Source organism: Hermetia illucens, chromosome 2 (assembly GCF_905115235.1).
Source record: "Hermetia illucens chromosome 2, iHerIll2.2.curated.20191125, whole genome shotgun sequence".
Lineage (NCBI taxonomy): Eukaryota > Metazoa > Arthropoda > Insecta > Diptera > Stratiomyidae > Hermetia > Hermetia illucens.
Genome location: NC_051850.1, coordinates 141,499,687 through 141,517,933, shown reverse-complemented (window position 1 = coordinate 141,517,933; position 18,247 = coordinate 141,499,687). Strand labels below are relative to the sequence as shown.

The window sequence follows — 18,247 nt, the reverse complement described above, 5'->3', positions numbered from 1 at the left end:
TTTCATCAAGTTCCCTGAACACCACTAATCACTCTGCTTCGTTGTTGTCACCTTCTTTTCAAATGAAACCTTAACATAGGGTTTACAACTACCCTGCATTCACCTTCCCCATAGTTTTGCCCTGGACATACAGGAAAAAGTTTTCAAGTGCTCCGAGTTTTAACTTCGCTACAGAGTGCTTCAACCTGAAGTGGATATTGTAGTGAAAATAGCCAAGAAAGTAGACCAGTGAACTGTTCAGCTCGGTTTTCCTCATGAACTTGGATGGATATTTTTTTTCCTAGGAAGCGTTACTCTACCAATAGACCATTTTTAGCTAAACTTTTAGTGTGACATTGCACTCAGGGATAAGGTCTCCTCTATCTTGTAGTGGTGGTAAATTGAATCTGGTTTAATTTTGTCAATCAAATTAAGCCTTAATCTCCCTTTCCAGATGGATGAAATGGAAATACAACTCCTTATTCCAACGATGGCGTCACATTCAAAAAGTTTCCACCACACTGACTGCTCCATTGAGAATGAATCTCCTTACGTAAAATTAGACGCAAAGGTAATGAATGTCATTTATAGTTCCACTTCAACCCTCCATGCACCCCTAGCGCCTGCAGAGTTCATGACGTGCGGAGCTATGCTGGGTGCCACCACGAGTGCATTGTGCAACGTAAGTCAACCTGCAAGTGCTCAACCTGCACTTCTCGTGCACAATCCCAGCCAACGCGAAATTTTGCGCTGCAAGAAGAAACAATTGTCGCGGCGGTGTCAGTTACATTTTCTTTTGCACCTTCTGTGATTTAATTGCATCAATACTCAGGTACGTGCGAATCTCATTCTTCAGACGGTAATAATGGCAACAATAGCGTCTCTCATTAACACAGTTCTTCAACTGCTTGACACACAATGCTGCGTCGTTCATACGAGTACACATTCGTTTATATGTTAATGAAGTGCACTTTGCACTGGGAAAATGTTATAAACAATATTAAGAGCTCAATTCCCATTGAAACTCCTAAGTTCCAATGGAATTTGAATTGTATAAATGTGAGTTGATGCAGACGCAAACACTCAGGAAAACTTTGGGTGCGAAGGGAGATACCTGTCGAGGAAAGAATAAAACTTTATTCTTGGAATTAATATTGTAGTTAGATGGGGAGGAATGTGCTTGATATCAGATACGATGTTAAGAATAATTGATTCGGTCTTGTATTTGGTCGATAAGTGTGTCGTTTTCAACCCCTTCTCAGCTTATATTGGGAGCAACTACTTTCAAACCCCCAGGTGAATGAAAAGGGATGATATTACGGACGAAACGTAACATCCGATTTGAAGCAGGGCATAGCAATCGCTTCCATGACCTTAATTAGCCCTATGATGCCCCGTTTTAGTACCGCGAAATCCTTAGGCTGTGATTGCTATGGGAAAGACAAAGAGAACAGAATCTGCCCTGTCCAGATCTTCCGAGGTAACCCGCGGCCTCTTCCCCTCAATTTCGACTATGTGAATTCGATCATTTGGTTTCCTTATACCAGCCCATCGTCACACTGGCCAGCTAAGTTTGACTTTTGAAATGCTATGGGCAGAGGGGCGCGATCGGACTTATCTTAGTTTAGTTAGTTTAGCTTAGCTTACTGGGGGAGCCGCAGCTCCGAGCACTCAGGTCATTATTAGGCCCATTGTACTATCCCCGTAAATCGCCTGTTCTGAGAACATTCTCCAGAGGCAGAGAGCGTGCAGATTCTTCATTGGAGAAAACCTTGCCAAGGTATCTTCGTCTGAGATCTGAGAAGGTCGGGCAGCTGCATAAAAAGTGCAGAGCCGTCTCCTCCTCCTCCTCACATTGGCTGCACATAGCCGAAACCACCACCCCAATCTTAGTTTAAGGAGCAGTGTTCCGTTAAAATCCTTACTAAGGTTATCATATCCCACTTCTTAAGGGACAACAAAAATGCCGCTCTAGTGACCCTAGGCTCTTCCACAAGGATTTTCGCCTCCCGGCAAGAGTCCAAATTTCTGTACTTGGCTGCGTGAATCCTTGCAATTTCACTGTTCAGAGTAGACTTGACAGTGGATGACCGAATTCCAAAAGCTGGTTCTGTCCCCACTATTGTAGATCCAGACCCTCGGCGAGCCAGTCTGTCAGCCTCCTCATTACCAGCGATGTTAGAGTGACCCGGCACCCACATCAGGAATGTTTCGTTCAGTCGGCCAAGTTTCAGCAACACCTGATGACAGCTCCACGCCAACTAGCTTGATATATTGTTGCTGTTTAGTGCTGATAATGCCGCCTGACTATCGAAACAGATTCGAATGGTACGATCCCTCCATTTTTGTGACAGACATTCTTCATCTGCCAATGGAATGGCATATATCTCCGCCTGATATATGGTCGTCATTTTTCGGAGGGGTCAGGCCAGTTCTATAATCGCATTCCCCGAGAACACCCCTGCGCCCGATCCGTCCTCCATGACTGAGCCGTCGGTGAATATTATTAAGTCTGTAATCTGAAAAGACTCATGCCATTTGCCGTTTGGTATCGTTCAGTGATTACGACAGTGTATGTATCAGAGCTACCGGATGTTTGTCGAGGGAATTTCCAGATAGACGCGTGACCGTGTGATTCGCCGCTTTTCGACGCTCCAATGGTATCGAGTTTATTTGCGTCATTGGCAGCTTTCCGTTTCACCTCCAAGTTAATGGGGGGTAAATTTAGAATAGCTTCAAGTGCCGCAGTTGGCGTAGTACTCATTGCTCCAGTAATACTTAGGCAACCAAGCCTCTGAATCTGCATTAGCAGCTTCCTCCTGTTAGCAAAGTTCAGTCTCGACCACCAAACGATGCATACATACATCAAAATGGGTTTTATCATGGATGTATACATCCAGTGTATCCGTTTTGGTGAAAGTCCCCAGGTTTCACCTGTCGCATTCCTACAGCACCAGAACAATCTTCAGGATTTCTAATATTGTTCCTGGATATGATGCTCCCACGCTAACTTGAAGTCGAAATGTACTCCTAAATACTTGACTGTTTGCGCCAGCGTACGATTGTTGGCAGCCAACAGAGCCTATTTCAGCTTACAAAAACTGTTCCGCTAGAAACGTCTCACCATAGGGTCAAAGCTCTTACTTTACCAGAATATGATCTTCCTCATTTATTCTATGATCTTCCTCATTTATTCCTCGGCAACCTGGGTTCCTAGCAACAAGAATTGCGGACTCTTGGACGCGTTCGAGAGAAGAATCCTCCGAAGAATTTTTTGCCCCCTACATGAGGATGGACGATTCCGTAGCCTACATAACGACGAAATCTATGAGCGATACCATGACCGTAAGGTTGTGGATAAAATCCGCCTCAATAGGTTACGGTAGGCGAGCCACTTAATCCGTATGGACGAGGATGATCCGGCCCAGAGAGTCTATAAGGGCAATTTCTATGGTTGGAAAAGAATACGAGGCAGACCCTGCCTGAAATGGAACGATGGCGTAGGTCAGGACGTCAGTCAGCTTCTAGGGATATCGAATTGGTGGACCTCGCGCAAAACAGGGATGTCAAGAGTTCCTTATTAAGGCAGGCCTAGACCGGATACCGGTTGTTGTGCCGTTTATGATGATGATAAGGTGGGTAGCGTATAACTGCCCCACCTTACGTTCTTAGCGAACATAACTAGTCCAGTCTTCCTAGCCTTCACCATGAGTCCATTGTAGAGGCACTAACTGTGGATTTCATTCAAAGTTGCATTCAAGCGGCCACATAGTGTGTTCGCAAACTTGCCGGTAATTATTACGGGTAGGTCGTCCGCAAATGCTTGCGCGAAGACCTCCAAGAGCCCCAGCAGGGTATCCATTACCAAGAGCCATAACAGTGGAGGGAGAACCCCTCCCTGTGGGCAGCCCCTGAGACATCCTGTGTCAATAGACTTCTGGCCGACCAATATGTGGATTTTTCTCCACTCTAGCATATGAAGGATCCAACTGATTAGCAGCGGGTCGATTCCAGATTGTCTTGCCGCATCACAAATTGCCGCGAATTAGGCATAATTGAAGGCATCTTCGATGTCCATGAAAGGCGTATTCTTTTTCGGACATTGCCTTTTCAATTTTTGTCGTGAGTTCATGAAGTGCTGTCTCCGTGGATTTGCATTTCTGGTAGGCATATTGCCTATGGTGAAGTGGCTACTTAGGAATATGTGAATCCCTTATGAACCGATCTACTACTCTTTCTAGTCCTTTTATTAGAAAAGGCGTTATACTGATCGGTCGGAAGCTTTTTGCGTCCATATAGGTGGGTTTCCCTGGTTTGGGAATAAATAACACTTTCACATCACGCCAGCTTGTGCTAGGCATACGCGATATATATTCCGAATATGTAGACCCAGGTCATTTATTCCCTTTATTACTAGCGCAGGAATGATGCCGTCCGGACCTGCAGACTTGTATCTATGGAACGAGTTAAATGCCTGTTTTACTCACTCCAGTGATACTACTTTGCATGTCAGATTCCAGCCTCTCGGTTGAGGGCTTTATGCACCTGTTGGCCCCGAGATTAGATTTTGGATGCTGCCTAGGAAGTGCACTTAAAGCAAGTGGTTTGCCGTTTCTTCATCGCTTTCTGTGTAGCTCCCGTTCTGTAAACGGAAATAACCCAGTTTCTGGCTTCGTCTTTTAACTAGAATCCGCTTCAGCTTTGAGGTTGCCTCAAGAGAGTTAGTCTCTTCGCAAAAGTGTGTCCATGATGATCGTTTAGCCGATCTTATGTTCTTCTTTAGAGACTTTTGTGCCTCTTTATAGCGATTCCAACCAGCTTCTGAGTTACACTTCAGAGCACGATTGAGGAGCATCCTTGTCGTTCTTCTCTGTTCTGCCAAATCCGAGTTCCACCATGGTGTTTTACACTGCTATAGCATCATAAATGTACAGCTCTCTTCAAAAGTTTCTCTCATGCTAGAAGTGATCATCTGGCTGGTTTTCTCAATTCCAATAATAGATTTTATGCGCTTGCTAGGGTCGTAGTTCGGTCACTCTCTTCTGTTTTGTACGTCGCCCAATCTGTTTTAGTCCACTCTCAGAAAAGAACCACAATGTCAGGGGATGCCACCGTGATATCGATAACCTCTTGGCTGACCACGTTGAAGAAAGTGGGTTCATCACCCAAATTAAAGATCTGCAAATCGTTTCCTACTAGATACTCCAGTAGTCTTGATCCTCTTGCATTGATGTTAGAACTTCTCCAGCATATGTGGTAAGTGTCCTGCTATTACCCCCATGCCTCTACTTTTGGCACATTGGATAGCTCTGATGAATGTTTTACTGAGAACGTCTTCTGCGCCGTAGGGGAAATATGCACAGCACCATAGTATATCTTTATCTCCTTGTTGGCTGTTATGGTTAGTTTAGCCGATGTGATGTCGCCATCACATAGGTCGTTAACCAAATTTGGCTGGAAGTCGAAGTCGGGGTCAATCACTTCCATTGGCATACAACAGAGGTACAACAGGTAGACTGGGATCATTCTCGCCTGGGCATAGTATTAGGGCTCGAATTACAAGACCGCCTAGAATTTCCTCTGACAATCAAGTGAGCACGAATACTGAAGTCATCCTCAACAAATCCCTTGGCAATATCTATAACAGCAGCTAGCAGGGATCTTAGAATGAAACCTGAAAAGTTGGCCACAGACATATTTAGCCCCAATCTAAAAAAAGCCACATCGGGATATGCTACACTCTCAAAGCACGGGGACGTGCGCGGAGACCTACCACGAACTTCGATTGAAGAAGCGACTTCATAGACAGAAAAAGAAAGTTTGGGAGTACCAGCAACTATGTGAATGGGAAAACTACAATAAGCAACCCCACCAACCGTGCGAATTTTACAAGTCAGCAGGATGAGGCCAGATACACCTCAATGCTCATCCTGCCGAGATAAAGAGGGAAATCTGATTTTCGATCATAAGAGCATATTGGAGCGATTGGTTGAGTACTTTGATAATTTGCTCAACGATCAAACCATCGACGAGTTGGAGGTCGAGCGAACTGGAAACGACGAAGAAATGCTGACACCATCAAATATGGAAGAAAAAGTCCGCACAATCCATCCACTTAAAATCATAAGTCGACAAGAGCCGAAGGAACTGCAGCCCCCAGATCAACCTATGTGTCCAACGACCCTTGTTTAAGAGGTCCCATCGCAGTTGCCATCTAATTATAAATCTTCTTTTCGAATTTTTTCGCTTTCGGTAAAAGGGAGATGGACTTGATGTTATATATGTTCTTCATCACATCTGCCATGATGTCAATCTGCACCATTCCTCAGATGACGAACTCCGCATCGTTTGAGACCGTGCTGAATTCGTAACACACCCTTGGGGCTGTTCTTCTGTTGACCGCACTCATTTTTTCTGCGCTGTATAAAATATGCAGCGCTGGTCCCCGAACTGGGACTGCATACAGCAAGATAGAATTCACCTCCCTGGCTACAAGCAGCCTGCAACTATACCGCGGACCTCCAACATTCGCATCATCCTTGCCAAAGTTATACTGGCGGTGGATACCTTTTCACAAATATACTCCACGTGCTGCTTAAAACTGAGCTTTGTATCTATCATCACTCCCAAGTATTTGATGACCGGCTTGGAAGTGATGATATGATTCCCAATTCTAATGCGAGTGAAATTTGTCTTCCGGCACTTGGTGATACGGAACACTTCCGTCTTTTCCTCCGTGGGTGTCAGCCCACCGCCAGCCAACCAAATCTTAACATCACTAATTGGTTCGCATAAGTACATTTCAACTTCTTCGAGATGTTTTGCAACCACAATCTGTGCAATGTCGTCGGCGTAGCCCACCACCCCGGTATATGATGTTCCACAGTAGTGGACCTAATCCGGAGCTTTGCAGGTCACCCGCAGAGACAACGTACTACTGAGGTCCATCATCGATGTTATACCAGAGCGTCCGTCCACGCAAGTAACTTTCCACAATGGCAGTGAGATAGGTGGGAACACAAATCGCCGCGAGAGACTTAAGTATACGGCCCCAATTGGCCGAATCGAATAAATTTATCGTATCTAGGGTTACTACCACCCAATATTTGCTGGTACTACCCTTTCCATGAATTGCATTTTTGACCAAGCCAGTAAGCAATTTGATGGCATCAATGATTGATCTGGCTTTAAGGAACCCATACTGTCGATTTGAAAGCCCTCCTTAGCTCACCACGATAGGGAGTAATAATAATAATAGATTGCCCGCTCCAGCATTTCCCCATAGTATCTAAAAGACATATGGGTCTACGGAAGGATGGCTCACCTAGAGGTTTACCAGCCTTAGGTAACAGTACCAACTTCTACCGCTTCAATGTTGTAGCAAATATCCTCTTTCCTCCTTCTGCGACCTATTATAGAGGGCCCTAATGACTCCCATCATGCTTTTGATAGTTTGGTGCACGTTCTGTTTGTCCTCGTTTAAGTCGAAGAGCTCAACTAATTTTGCTCCAGGCTGCATGAAAGGTAGTACCTCCATGTCAGCGCTCTGTTCTCGATGAGTCCCGACCGGACCACCCTCTTTAAAAACTCCATCACGCATAGCCTTTAATGTAATTTGCAGCCTTTTTGCCGCCTTTAACTTGGAGTATCTCCAGCGGTCGTCCTTCTTGGACAGATGCGGAGAGTGCCGAGACTGCCTTCATAGGCCAGCGATTTCCATTCAGCCCATCACTCTTCGCCTTTGTTATTGGTGTTCTTGGCAAGTTTCTACTTCGCTTGAACACCTCTTTCTCCAAATCTAAGTCGCTTGTAGCAGTTGATGCCACGGTGGCCAAGTTCTCCACCACTGAGGCGCTGCAGTCGCGGGAGATCGACGGTCGGGAATCCGCTCGCTTACTCCCAAAAGTGGCCGGTACTAAGATTCCGACCCCCTGCACCGTAACTTTACTCTTTCTCACTTCTCCGATGTTGGTTTTATTTTCTGGGTATCCTTCCTTTCCCCATTTTGGTCCACGCACCAGAGATGAGCAACACTAGCCCATTCACAGTTAGAACAGAAAAGTGCATGAACACGTTTTTACACTTCAGTAGGTATGCCCCAATCAGTCACCTGGGGTCGCGCCTGATGGAAGATCTGACAACTCCTCACAGGAATGCCTGATGACTGGCACTATGGTCTCACAGCCACTAGGTAGGTAGGTAGGTAGGGACTAACGGTTTCGTCCAAGGCAGAGGAAACTCATCAGACGCAGTCTCACCTCTACCCTGGGAGCAGCGTGACCGTATGTGGCAACAAAAGGAAAATGCTCCTTTATATGTTCGCGAAAACATGCCAAAGGTGCCAATTATATCCAAGTGAAACCGCCAATGGTTTGAGCCTAAGCTAGGCTAAAGCTATATTATTGTTTAGGACAGTGAAGGTTCCTAAGTCCACATCCATTTGATGTTGAAACGGACCATTTAGTTACCTCTACCCTGGGCGAAACCGTTAGTCCATATTTTTAAATGCTTTCGTGTCATGTCCCAAACGAGGTCAATGAAGGCAAGACAAAATATATAGTGGCAACGTCAGCACCAAAAACCAACCAACCAACAATATCAAACCGCATTGGTCAAACGGGAAGAATAAAGATAGGAGAATACAACTTTGAGACCGTTGATAATTTCTCTTATCTAGAGTCGAAAATCACAACCGGTAACAGCTACGATGATGAAATCCGCGCACGATTGTTGGCTGCCAACAGAGCCTATTTCAGCTTACAAAAACTGTTCCGCTCGAAAAGTCTCACCATAGGGTGTGCAAGACTATGATCTTGCCAGTCCTCATGTATTCCTCGGAGACTTGGGTTCTTAGCAAGAAGAATTGCGAACTCTTGGCCGCGTTCGAGAGAAGAATCCTCCGAACAATTTTTGGCCCCCTACATGAGGATAGACGACTCCGTACCCTACATAACAACGAAATCTATGAGCGATACCATGACCGTCACGATGTGGATAAAATCCTGTTCAATAGGTTACGGTGGGCGGGTCACTTAATCCGTATGGATGAGGATGATCCCACCCGGAAAGTCTATAAGGGCAATATCTATGGTAGAGAAAGAAGACGAGGCAACCCCTACCTGAGATGGAGCGATGGCGTAGGTCAGGACACTAGACAGCTTTTAGGGATATCGACTTGGTGGACCTCGGCGCAAAACCTGAATGTCTGGAGTTCCATATAAAGGCAAGCCTAGACTGGATACCGGTTGTTACGCCGTTGATGATAATTAAGGTATCTAGGAACTCCTGACACAGAGAATTATACAATTCAAGTCTTGCGGTTTCGTCCAGTTCAAAAGCAACTCATCAAACGCTGCCTCACCTCTGCCCTGGGAGCAGCGTGGCCGAAGTGGTTACAAAGTGATATTTGCTCCCTTTTATTAATTCAAAAACACCTCATGTGTATAATTATAACGAACGGAAATCCGCCTTGTAAAATTTTTTTAGCCTAAGCCAGCCAAGACTAAAATAAAATTTTGTTTGGAAATTGAGGGATTCCTAAATCCGCCATCCACTTAATGGCGGACCAGACCAGTAGGAGCCATGAGCACGACATCCGGCGCAGCTCTGCATGCACTACTCAATTTGCAGCCCCTGGATATATTTATTCAAAGCACTGCAATGAGAGCAGCTCATAGGCTAATTCGATTAGATCTATGGGGAAACAACGGATGTGGGGGGCACAGAGTATTGGAAGAGTTACTGGGAGGACTGAATCCAGTTCTTACAATGCCTTCCGATCCTCGTGTCCCCATACATCTGTTTGGTAGAAGATATGTAGTTACCCTGAAGCGTAGAGAGGACTGGGAAGACCCAGAGGAATGCGTGGCGGGATATACGGAAGTCTTCTACATCGGTGGCTCAAAAACAGAAGAGGGTTCTGAAGCCGGAGTCTACCTCTCGAATAAAAACGAAAAGTGGGCTTTTCCTTTGGGACAATATGCCACGGTTTTTCAAGCCGAAGTTTATGCGATCCTAAGGGTGGCAAACTGGGTGATTGACGAGCGGTTGAAGGGCAGGCGTATCGCAATCTGCAGTGACAGTCAAGCTGCACTGAGGGCATTGAGCAGTCCTTTGATCACCTCGGAAATCGTTCAGGAATGCAGAAACCGTTTGAACTCTATGTCTAGATTCAATGTGGTGGAACTATTCTGGGTACCTGGTCACTGTGGCATAGAGGGAAATGAAATCTCGGACGCTTTAGCGAAAGAGGGGTCAATCTCCCCTATGCCGGGACCGGAGCCAGCAATTGGGGTATCAGTAGCATTGGCTAAATCTGTTTTCAAAAACTGGGAACAAGTTTCCCATAATGACAGGTGATAGAGCTTAAATGCTGCTCGACACACCAAACTTTTCTTGCCAGAACCCAACATACGTACCGCAAAGTTTATCCTGTCGAAAAGCAGGAGGACTTGCAGGTGTATTGTGGGCATTCTGACAGGCCATAATTCACTAGCTGGGGATATGTTCAGAATAGGAATTACCGAAGATGATACGTGTCCCTCCTGTAATGAGGAAGCGGAATCCACGGAGCATTTCCTATGTGAGTGCCCCGCCTATGGACGCATCAGGCATCAGATCTTTGGTGCCGATGTCCTCCAATTGCGACGGGTAGCATCACATCCACTAACGGAAATCCTGCGATACGTTAACGAATCCGGAATATTCCGTTAGACGGCGAGTACAATGGGCCAACACGGCCTAAGTGCTCAGAAGCTGTAGCTTCTCCACACACACACACACACACAGACCAGTTGGAAAGCAACATGCTTTCGCGGTTGTGGTCCACGGAACCCTCGTTCTTGGGCAAGCATCCAAGATGCAAAATTTAAGACTTGCGGTTTCGTCCAGGACAGAGGCAACTTATCAGAAGTTGCCTCACCTCTGCCCCTGAATTAATAAAAGGGAATAAATACCACCTTGTAACCACTTCGGTCACGCTGCTCCCGGGGCAGAGGTGAGGCAGGGTCTGATGAGTTGCCTCTCCCTTGGACGAAACTGCAAGTGTTAAATTTTGCATCTTCGTACATGCCCAAGAATGAGGGTTCCGTGGACCACAACCGCTAAATCATATTGTGTTTCAACTAGTCCGGTCCGCCATTAAGTGGATGGCGGAGTTAGGAATCCCTCAATTCGTAAACAAAATTGAATTATGCAATTGTTATCCTTCAGAGAAAAAAGAAGATGTGAACAATTACATATGAATTTTTGAATCGTACCCGAAGCAAGGCTAAGAAATTAGGCTTGAAGCTAGTGTACACTACATACGAAGAAAAGACAACAGTCAAATTTAACCTACCGGATTGCCACTTTAATAAAGAAATACTCTACTATTGTAAGTTATAGTTATGTAGTAAAGCCGTCTTCCCACAGAACCCTGAGAAGAGCTCAAATACATATCCAAGCACCGGTAACCAACGATGCGTTGCTCAATTCCTTTTGTCCCGAAGTCACAGCAACCATATTGGAAGCTTGGTTTGAGTTTTTCTAGAATAATTCTCCAAGTCCTGCCGATTGGTATTTCCTTGAAGATCCTCACTGTTTTTCGATGACATCAAAATCAAGGCAAGAACCTTCTGATGATAATATGTAAATATAACAAAAGGTTTTCATTTCTTCAAAATGTACGATGGTGCTGGAAAAACAAATTACAGAGGAATAAATTGCAGGAGTCTATATAAAAAGTTGCTTTTATTTTATTATTTTAATTCAGTGGTAAAGGTAAAGCTTTCTGCGCTGAAAACGTCAAGCTAAGAAACATTACCAACACAATTTCTCGTGCTGGTTACACGAGCAAAACGCCTACCACCACTCAACCTTAAATACAATTATTTCCTTACGTTCAGCCTTCATTTACTTCACTCGTTTCAAAATTTCTTCTTATCACCTCTTTCAAGGATAATATTTCAATTCATTACTCTCTGATAAAATCGCTTTGAATTTCAATTGTTTTTTGGTAACCGAGGAACAAAGAACGGCAAAGTAATATTAATTAAATAAACTCCTTTCGGAATCACATATTAAACACACATACATAGACGCTTTTTAGCTTTTCCTGGAATCCTGAAAAATCATTTTCACAGGAAAGCATGTTGGCATCATAATATTGCCGTTACAGCCCCATTCAATTCGCATTCAAACGTACATTCACTTCTCCTAAAGAAATCCTCTTAGCGTCCTTTTTCTCTCGTTGGTTTTCGAAATCTAAATGAAAATAATAATCGAATATAAGTATGCCAAGTGAAATAACATAAAAGTAAAATTACACGCATGGAAGGATCTGATTTCAAACATGAAATCCTCCGACATGGTCAAAAGCTGAAAGGCATTAAGAAAACAGGGAATGTGCAGGAGTGGAAGTGGAAACAATAAACATCACCTGTTGGTTCTTTGGTAACCAAGCGATTCCGCATGTATGTAACGGAAGGCGACTTTTGTTCAGAGTGAGCATACGTTCACGCATGGTTGGAGTTCATCTTTTTCAATACAATCAACCCCATTGTGGCTGACAGAAGGAGCTAATGTTGTAAGGAAATCCTGGGTGCTGTGAAGGGGGAAAGTACACTTAACGAGATGATAATGAGTGCAGGATTCAATTATTCTGAACTAGCATCTGGATTTGTATTCTACTTTTGAGCTTTAAATTCCGTTTCTACTGGATGAATCCAGCGTACCTAAGGTAACCCATGGTATCACCGTACATACTATATAATAGGTGATATCTCTTCACCGCTCAACTTAGGGACTCCATAGTAATCAGTAGTGGATTATCTTCAGACTGAAAACTCACTGAAAATATGCTGCCGAAATTCAGGAAACCAAACTGAATCCTTAAACATCCCCGAACTGAATACAAATCCTGGGCTAAAAGCAAGCACTTGCCATCATTTTTAGTCCCAGTGTACCGCACAGCAAGAAGTTGGGGAATGTATCGAAGAGCAACGAGGCTTAACCTCAATAAACAAAGTAATAAAAGGGTGAAAATAAGGGCATGGATGGTATTTCTTGTGTTGAGTAAGTTTTCTTTCAATTAACTTATTCAATAAATGTTCCTTTTAATTTTCATCCTTTTTCAGAAATTAGCAAAGTTTTCATTCAACATCGATTGAACAAAACCATTGCAAGGGAATTCTGCAAGCAAGTCATCCAAGGACTATGAAATCGAACGATACTGCAGTCATCCTCCAATGTCTATATCAAAGTTAAGAGGGAAGTCAGCGATAGCAGTACAAAATGACAACAACACGAGCAACCATAACGCCAGCAAACTGATGAAACCGTATGTTCCTCCTACTACCACCTCTCTACTGAAGATCGAACCGTTCGTTCCTACTTTTTCGACACGTTTTCGTAAGCCCATTTACAGATCTTATAGTACGCTAAGCTCATCATATTTTAAGCGTATCAACGACCAAAAACATCATCATCGCATCAGTCGATTCCCGGAGCGGGGCCATCTTCAGCATCAACGATCCAAATCAACCTTATCAGCCTCGACAAAAACCTCTCAGAATGGAGTCTATCGTATTATTCGCGCCACCGAGGATCAAGAGAAGCTACCAGATCGTATAAACTATGATAGGAGGGGACTGACAGCTATTCCTATATTTGAAAATGAGAGCAATCTTAGGCTGCTTTCACTTCAGCATAACCTCATCAATGTTTTCCACATACCAGATGAGTCAGCTTCTCAAAAAACAGGTTCCGACTGTGACACATCAGGAACCGAAAACGGAAAAGTTGCTTCGACGCCAACGGAAAATACAGGATCAGTGAAGCCACCAAAAGACGGATCTAACCCTAAGTTAGTTATTTCGGGATACGCACAAATACCAGAAGGAGTCGAATGCTTGAATTTAACTACATCTGGGGCCAATACTGTTGCAGTTCCACCAAGCTCTATCATTCCTTCCTCTCCAAACATGCTGTCCCCAAACACAGCATTGGCTAAACATTCGTTCGTTAAAAAATCTACGCTTCTACATGCTCATCAAAAATACAATACTCTTAAGAAGTCGAAAAGCTTCATGAACAATTATCCTCCTCACTTCAACACCGCTCTAAAGTATAACATACAACAAGGCTCTCCTCTAATGAGATATGGACCGACTGCGAGTATAGTAAACGTGACATCGTTCGGAGGTGAGGCAAACCATCATACCGCCCTTGAACAGGACACTGAAAAATGTAGTGAAGCTAATAGCATTCAGGACCTCAAAGTAAAGAATAACCAACTGAGCCCGTCTTACGGAATTACCTTCCAAAACCTTGTATTTCTTGACCTCTACGACAATCAAATCGAGAAAATTTCAAATTTAGATGGTTTGAAGAATCTCACTGTTCTCCTTCTCGGGAAAAATCGGATAACTGAAATAACAGGACTTGCTTCAGTAAAAAACACCCTTCGCGTATTGGATCTTCATGGCAACAAAATTGCAAACATTGTAAACAGGATCAACTGCCTGCAACACTTGAAGTCACTCAACTTGGCTGGGAACCAGATTCGTCAAATAAATCCAAATGATTTCGCAGGAATGACAAACCTGAAGGAATTGAACCTTAAACGAAATCGAATTAAGCGAGTGTACGGATTCAACAATTTAGTTAATTTAGAAAGGCTTTGGTTATGCCATAACGACATACATCGAGTCGATGACATGTACTCAATAGGAGACGCTACCAACTTGCAAGAAGTTACCATTGAGAATAATCCAGTGTCATTAGCGGGGGATTGCGTATCATTTCTAGTCAGTTACCTTCCAAACTTGGTAATGCTCAGCCAAATGCCCATCTCTGACCAAGTGCGTTCAGCTGCAATGGCATGGAGAAGAAATAAAGAGTTATCAAATGGGAACCAATTCAACCCTAACACAGACCTAACTGGCATCATCAGAAGAGAAGAAGTTATTTCGAACGCCCGCACCAACTGGGAACTTCTACGATCTCAACAAGTTACAACCCCCAGTAAAAATATTTCATCAAAACTGACATCCAGCTCTAGTTCATCTCAACTTTGCCCCGCGGATCCTGAAAAAAACCACATTCCAGAAAGCAACCGTTCTTCCAAACCTCGGCAACTAAGCGCCAGGAGTACCAAATCCACATTAAACGCGGATAAGAAAAAGCATCGAAAATGCCGTGAAAAATGTGATGGAAATTCCGAGTTTTCAGATTTCTTTCGCCTGCCCCCAATTGGACAATATCAACCACCGACGGAGTGCAAAACCCCGTCAGAAAACACTCATTCATCTGGATCAAGTCTAGGGCCCAACATTGATTCATCGTCAAGCTGCTACACATCCGATGACAATGAAGATCCACCACGTCCAGCAAGTTCACAACGAAATCCTGAAACAATAGCAATACGCGTCCCACAAGTCAACGAACAGCCTCCCTTAGAATGTGAGGATGTATCATACGACCTAGTCCTCAGAAAAGATTACAAAGAAGTCCAAGTCGTTGAGGACTGTTCGGTGCCGGTGGAAACTAATCTTGAAGAAATCGCCACACCGATAAGGAAAGAAGATATAACATCAGGAGAGCCATCTCAAAGTAAAGATGAAGATTCTGGCATAGATTCAAAGATAAACAGCCAATCTGATAAAAATTCAACTATTTCGACGAACTCTGTTAAATCCGATTCCGAGTTTGCACCTTCTAATGGGAACCAAAGTGAAAAATCGGGGAAAACCCGTAATGGTAACGCAACAAATCGGCGGTATATGCATGGAACGTTGATGCGATCCCAAACAGCCCGAGGCAGAGCTCCTATGTATAGTTTACCCTCAAACCATTACAATGCATCGAATGCCAACAACAATCAAGGATCTTCTGCTGGAGCTAACAATGCCAAACAAGCTAAGCCTGTTGTGGAAAGAGAGCGTGAACAAGGAGGAGACTATCTTATTGAAATCTGCGGAAGATATTTGAACGTCTACGGCCTTGGTGCACTCAGATTTATCGACAAACAATGGAACGCCCAGAAAGCCAATGATGTCCACACGCTCAATTTCAGCTACGTCAATTTCAACAATATAGCGGGCATTCTTGGACGCATCAAAATGCGATTCCCTAACGCAGAAAGTTTTGTGTTTCGCGAGACCAACATTAATGCCTTGGGGCAACTCAATGCTCTGGCGGAACTACAAGGAATAACAACTCTCACAATCGATACGGAAGGAAATCCTATTTGTGAAAAAAACTGGCGACCTTACGCTATATATCGCTTATCCCACTGGGGGTTGAAGACCATCAATGGCATAGAAATAACTGACAGTGAAATCGAGCAGGCCCAAACCGAATACATCGGCCTTTCAGACCTAGTGCTTTGGTCACTGCCTGAGTCACTTCTTCAGCCCCTATTGGCACGTTTGAGACTTGATGAAACCCTGTCGGCCAGCAAACTGTCAGCCAAAGAGTGGCTTATGCGCGCTGATCAGTCACTCAAAATTGTCGTAGGTAAAGAGGCACTTCAGTGGAAAAAGTCGATGGCACCGTCTTCAAACACCCTTGCAGCAACTACCAGTCATCAGAATCCAGACCAGGAGTATAGTCTGCGAGATCGTGGCACCATGCAATTGACTATGATGATCGAAAATACGTGCAATGCCGTGGAGAAGCTACAAATGCTTGAAACACTCTGGCCCAGTTTATTATTAGATATAGTTAGAAACACGTTGTTAGACTATTCGCAATTAGATGTTTACGTTAAAAATCTGATGGCCGAAATAATGAAATGAGTTAGGAGAACGCAGAGGTAGTAAAATGGAGTTAAATGAACTAGCCGAATTGTGTTCAATGTTGTGCTACATACATGTTGACCATATTATAAAGTATTACCAATAAAATATATAAAAGTGGATTGTATACTATTTGTGAACTCATGCGCTCTCAAACTGCTGGTTTAGAATCAGAAGTCAACCATAAGAAAATGAAGGACCTGGAGTGACTACTTGCCATTTGTGCATAATCCCACGGTCCTCTTCTAACACAGTATGGTTTGGAGACCACAATCAAAGCGCCGCCGTAACTGCCAAAGCAGTACTGGTTTGTACTGAGTGCAAGCTCATCATTCATACTATACTATAACCACCATGAAACTCCCACAAACCGCAACCGCCAATAACCAGGCCGAGAGCACATGCCACAGGATTTCTCCTGAAACATATGTTGCTTCGCCATCGCAGCTCCCATGGTACCCGATAGCCGCCGGTGAAGCTTTGTGGCAAAAGCCACTTCAAATGAGCGCCTTTCAGACGGGGGTCTGATCGCCCTCCTCTAGCAATTGGGAGACATAAGAGCAAAAATATATCATCCAACAAACCTGGGGTTCGATCCCTTCAAAACAGTGTCCTCTCTCTCAGAAGGGAGACTTTTAAGCCGGAGTCAGTTCCCTGTTACTAGCAAAAGTCATAAGAAAGCTATGAACTAAATTAGACGCCAAGACACGACAGTATGCCTGTAGAACCCTTCAATTAAGTTGCCCGAAAGGCGAAGTTTGAATTCGCAGAAAAAGATCGGATAAGGATAAGTTTTAAATGGCTAGGAAAAGGCCATCATTTACACTATCTTTTAAAAAGCAGGTGAGAAATATACTTGACTATATCTCCTGTGTACTCTTTTAATTGATATGGGGATCAACTCAGACACTCTTGTTGTAATTTTCTCATATTTATCCAAGTGATAAGCTTATAAAACCAACACAAGAGCAAAGATATATACAGGCATCCATGACCAGAAGCAAAATTTCAACACCCAAGAAATTGTTCACCAAACTCTTAAAGAGCCAGACCAGAGTTTAAAGAAGGTTCTTTGAGAGTACCAAAGTGACCTCAGGGTTAGACGGTCAACAAAAATCAAGATCAGCATTGTTACCCATCAATTATTCTTTGACGTTATTAACGGCGACTAATAATTACACATAGAGCCAATTAAAGGAACAATCTATAAAGTAAAGTTGGACAAAAAGCCGAAAAACTTATGGGAGCACCCCGACGACATCTGGAGAGAGCGGTGGAAACGTATTCAGCTTACCAAAAGCTGGACACCGTCCAATGAACTGAACTTCATTTTCAAATCGTTAAAATTACTTAGATGAACGTTCAACCGAAATTGGAGCCGAATATTATTTACCGAATGTCAGCTAAGATATTAATTGACCCCAATGGTTGTGAAGAATGGCTTTGGCGAAGACCTGAACTTAAAAGTTAAAGTTTAAGCTTTCCCACTT

General features: G+C 43.8%; 1 protein-coding gene across 5 annotated transcripts; it reads left to right on the top strand.

Annotated features, from left to right (window-relative positions):
* LOC119650141 lies at window positions 1-16,842 on the top strand. Of its 5 annotated transcripts, XM_038052677.1 has the most exons (6): window positions 1-375; window positions 434-550; window positions 600-811; window positions 876-1,038; window positions 12,913-13,032; window positions 13,095-16,842. In XM_038052677.1, exon 6 carries the CDS (start codon window positions 13,206-13,208, stop codon window positions 16,755-16,757), a length of 3,552 nt encoding a protein of 1,183 aa, XP_037908605.1. In that variant the 5' UTR covers window positions 1-375; window positions 434-550; window positions 600-811; window positions 876-1,038; window positions 12,913-13,032; window positions 13,095-13,205; the 3' UTR covers window positions 16,758-16,842. The 5 variants fall into 5 exon arrangements, with proteins under 5 accessions (XP_037908605.1, XP_037908602.1, XP_037908604.1 ...); XM_038052674.1 differs by having other exon boundaries at window positions 434-811; XM_038052676.1 differs by lacking the exons at window positions 600-811; window positions 876-1,038 and having other exon boundaries at window positions 12,461-13,032.
* The last annotated feature ends 1,405 nt before the right edge of the window (window positions 16,843-18,247 follow it).

What these genes read in the sequence shown, in the direction of transcription:
- LOC119650141 (XM_038052676.1), top strand. Translation starts at nt 13,206, where the DNA reads ATGTCTATATCAAAGTTAAGAGGGAAGTCAGCGATAGCAGTACAAAAT.